General features: G+C 37.7%; 1 protein-coding gene across 1 annotated transcript; it reads left to right on the top strand.

Annotated features, from left to right (window-relative positions):
* The first annotated feature begins 227 nt into the window (after positions 1–227).
* LOC114761240 (uncharacterized) lies at positions 228–2,234 on the top strand. The gene is made up of 2 exons (XM_028950569.1): positions 228–310; positions 1,829–2,234. Exons 1-2 carry the CDS (start codon positions 228–230, stop codon positions 2,232–2,234), a joined length of 489 nt encoding a protein of 162 aa, XP_028806402.1.
* The last annotated feature ends 2,219 nt before the right edge of the window (positions 2,235–4,453 follow it).

Genomic DNA, 4,453 nt, shown 5'->3' with positions numbered 1-4,453 from the left:
AATTTTTTAAAACCTTGGTTTTTTACCTACTTTAAGACAGCGTAATGCTTCTAAATTGTGTCCAAATGATGTATACGGGGTTTAAAAATAAAGTGTGACAATTTTCAAGTCCCTATAGCCCCCGAGGATCAAGACAAAACCACATTTACATGCCCCTTTGGTACCTTCACTTATCATAGGATGCCATTTAGATTGCGTAACGCTTCAGGCACCTTTCAAAGTGCATGATGGCAATTTTTAGTGATCTTCTTGAGGAAAACATGGAAGTCTTCATGGATGACTTCACAGCTTATGGGGGGAGTTTTGATCAGTATTTGAATAGCCTAAAACAGGCTCTAGAGAGATGCATAGATAAGATGTTGGTCTTAAATTTTGAAAAATGTCATTTTACGGTGGATAGTGCGATAGTTTTGGGCCACCTTATCTCCCAAAAGGGGATTAAGGTTGATAGGGCTAAGATTGAAGTCATTTCCTTACTTCCTTATCCCACTCGCTTAAAGATTTGAGATCCTTCTTAGGGTATGCTAGGTTTTACCGATGATTTATTAAAGATTTTAGTAAAGTTGCCCTACCCCTTTCTACTTTATTGAAAAAAGATGTGGAATTTAACTTTGATGACAACTGTAGGCATGCCTTTGATGCTCTTAAATCTATGCTTGTTTCACCTCCCATTCTAATTGCACCTAACAGGGATTTACACTTTGAACTATCATGTGATGCTTCTAATTTTACAGTAGGTGCCATGCTTGGTTAAAAGGAGAAGAAGCAATCCAGAGTCATAGCTTATGCTTCTAAAACACTTGACCCAGCTCAAGTCAACTATACCACCATCAAGAAGGAGATGTTTGCTATTATTTTTGCCTCAGATAAATTTAGGCAATATCTAATCAATTCTCAAGTGGTTGTGTTTACAGATCATACAGTTATCCTTTATCTACTCGAAAACCCACAATCCAAGCCAAGATTGATAAGATGGGCTTTGCTACCATAAGAGTTTGACATTGAGATAAAGGATTGAGCTGGGACAGTGAATCAAGTAGCTGATCACTTAAGTAGGCTACCAGAGGACACAAGAAGAGTAGACTCTTCTGAACTCACTTGTGATTCTTTCCCTAATTCTGCTTTATGTGCTGTGGTTGTTAAAGAGCCTTGGTATGCTGATATTGTCAATTATCTCATGACTAGACTCACCCCTCCTTTTATGTCTAAATTTCAGGCATAGAAGCTTTAGAGCGAGTCCCAACACTACATATGGGATACGCCTTATTTGTGGAGAATGTTTAGTGATCAAGTTATTAGAAAGTACGTGCCGAGTGAAGTCTTCGAGCCCATCATTTCAGCTTGCCATTCTATGGTTTGTGGGGGTTATTTTAGTGCAAGGAGAACATCTAGGAAAATTGTAGATTCTAGATTTTATTGGCCAACCCTTTTTAAAGACTCTTTTGGATTTTGTCAGTCTTGTGACAAATGTCAACGTTTTGGAGGGTTAGGAAAAAGGCATGAGATGCCTCAATAGCCTTTATTGTTTTGCGAAATCTTTGATGTTTGAGGCATTGATTTCATGGGACCCTTTCCTTTATCCTTTGGTTTTGTATATATTTTATTAGCTGTAGATTATATGTCCAAGTAGATAGAAGTGATACCTTATAGAAAAGATGATGCCCAAGCGGTTTCAAAATTTCTTAAATCAAATATTTTCTGTAGGAATGGGATTCCTAATGATGTAGTGAGTGATAGGGTACACATTTTGTAATAGGATTATTGATAATTTATTTTCAAAATTTGGTGTCACTCATAAAATCTCCACTGCCTATCACCCCCAAACCAGTGGTCAAGCTGAAGTTTCAAATAAAGAGGTGAAGGATATATTGGAAAAGATAGTAAAGCCTGCTAAGAAAGACTGGAGTCTATATTTGGAAGAAGCACTGTGGGCTTATAGGACTGCATACAAATCACCGATTGACATGTCACTTTACCACTTGGTCTTCGGTAAAGCTTGCCATCTGCCAGTAGAGTTGGAACACAAGGTATATTGGGCAGTCAAGCAGTGCAACATAAACATAGAGTCTTCTGAAATGGAGAGGAAGTTACAACTGCAAGAGCTGGAGGAGCTTAGACTTGAAGCTTATGAGAACTCCAAACTCTATAAGGAGAAAACAAAGTTCATGCATGACCGGGGAATCCTATGGAAGAACTTCAAAGAGGGCAACCGAGTACTATTGTATAAGGCCTAGTTCAATTTTAAGCAAGGGAAGTTCAACACCTGATGGGACAGGCCCTACACAGTCACAAGGGTGCACAACTTTGGCATGGTTGAGCTTTTACATGAGGAGACTGGAGCCAGATTCAAAGTAAATGGCCATTTATTGAAGCTCTACCATGAGAATCAAAAGCCTCCTTAACTCCCAGGTTGTTTCTTTCCTTCACTCATTTACTTACTTTTGCCCTATTATTGCTCTTGATATGTTTTGTGCATTGGTATGCTGAATAAGTGTGGAAAAGAAACCACTTCAGTAGTTTAGTTTTGATGTAGTTAGTAATTTTTCTATGCAATAAGATTCCTTTTTTGATTCTTATCTCTGCGTTTTCTCCTTATGTGCTTAACTGTTAGAGTGCTACAAATTCATAAATTATCTGCTTTTAATTGTTGGAGAAAGTTTGCTACTCTAATTTGTGTTGTGCTGCCTTATCTTGAGCTTATTGGGCACCTTTTGATCTCATATTGTGCACTTGAAAGTTTTGAAGTATCTAGCTGCCTCCTTTGTTTATATACCTTTGTTCTGTTTCTGCTTAATTTTGGTGTCTCTGGCTACTTTCGCCATGGCAAAGATGCCCTACTTGTGTGTGTTTGCTCTCAGGATACTTTTGCCATAGCTAACTTCTAGTTTCACTGTGGTAACGTCCCTCTGCGTTAGTCGTCTTCCTCTCAGGCAGCATTTGCCGCTGCGTGACCCTCACTTCACCACGATGAAGCCCTTTTCTTTCTTCTCTTTGCCATTTAAAGAATTTATCTTGTGCACATCTGAGTTATCCTTTTGTATCCCTTGCAAGATGGTAGTTATAGAGACGAACTTATCATCACTCTCCTTCATTCACCCCTCTGTGTTTGTCATCTGTGTAGTCATGCTCTTCAAGAGTTGAGAAGTGGTATCCCCTTTTGGCGGTGGTTGAAATACTATGGCATTTTGTGGGGTTGTCACTACTGCTCTTGAAGGATCTTGAAAATTGCTTGATGAATGATTCACAACCTTTTCTTGACCATGGCATACTTCTTCTCTTTGCCATTTAACCTCCACCAAGAGGGGATAACACTTCTCAACTCTTGAAGGGCATGGCTGCATAGATGACAAACATAGAGGGGCGAATGAAGGAGAGTAATGATAAATTCATCTCTATAACTACCATTCTTGCAAGGGATACAAAAGGATAACTCAGATGTACACAAGAAGTTGGAGGAGCTTACCTTAAAGAACACCGACATCACTAGCCATTTGACCCAACTGTCTAATGCAGTCAATGACATACAAGCTAAAAAGGGGGCAGCATTCCTCCCAACATGGTGATTAACCCTACAGCCCTAAATGCTATAACCCTAAGAAGTGGTAAAAGGGTTCATTTTAAGGGTGAAAGGATAGATAAACACTACTACACAAAAGCAGAATTGTAGCGCTTCATTTTTAGTAATTATAGCATTTCCCAAGTGCTACAGATAAAAGTGCTATGTTTTGTATAAAAGCCAAGCTGTAGCCCTTTTCAAAGCACTATAAAAGGATTTTTTCCCCAAAAAAAAAATTAACATCAGCTATAGCGCTTCATGAGGGAAGTGGTATAGCTGACCTTTCTTTAACAAAAAAATAATAGAGCCTGTAGCACTTCTAATTCTTTAAGGACTAGCTACAGGTATTTTTTTTTTTTAATTACATTCATGCTTGAAGCCATCTCACTAGACTTGAAGCTTAAAGAAAACATGCACTGATGACCAAAGTTAAAAATTAAGGCAATAACATTTAAAAATTATGGCTATGACCATATAAGCAAAAACTCTATCTAAATACTACAAAGAGGCATCACGCTACTTCTAGCCAATTTTGATACAAACAAGCTCTATTTTAATTTTTGTCCTATCCAGTGAGTTCTTTGACAGCTTTCTTCTTTCAACTTCACCATACGGCATGCAAAATAATGTTAATTTGATCATAAGTCAGGTCTTAAGCAAATGTAACAAGCCAAATCAATGGTAAAAATAGTGAATAAATAAAAATTGAACCAAAATAAGTAAATTGATATCCCATGCCACTCCTTTTTTTTTTAGTTGCCTCATATCAATCGTATTCTTTCACTATGGTATGACCATACGCCAAAACATAGCCTGTTTAAATAGATATAGAAAGCTTAGTCAATACAAATCACAAAGATGTCAAGGGTACTCAGAAAAAGAAGTCATTATTCATAA

The sequence above is a fragment of the Neltuma alba genome, unplaced genomic scaffold (assembly GCF_004799145.2).
Source record: "Neltuma alba isolate B1F8T4 unplaced genomic scaffold, ASM479914v2 tig00011110_pilon, whole genome shotgun sequence".
Classification (NCBI taxonomy): domain Eukaryota; kingdom Viridiplantae; phylum Streptophyta; class Magnoliopsida; order Fabales; family Fabaceae; genus Neltuma; species Neltuma alba.
The sequence above is the reverse complement of the archived record's forward strand: the minus strand, read 5'-3'. Positions and strand labels throughout refer to the sequence as shown.

Coding starts and splice junctions, on each gene's coding strand:
- LOC114761240 (XM_028950569.1), top strand. CDS start 228: ATGGCAATTTTTAGTGATCTTCTTGAGGAAAACATGGAAGTCTTCATG. Junction 311..1,828: donor TATGGGGGGAGTTTTGATCA/GTATTTGAATAG, acceptor CCCCCAAACCAG/TGGTCAAGCTGAAGTTTCAA.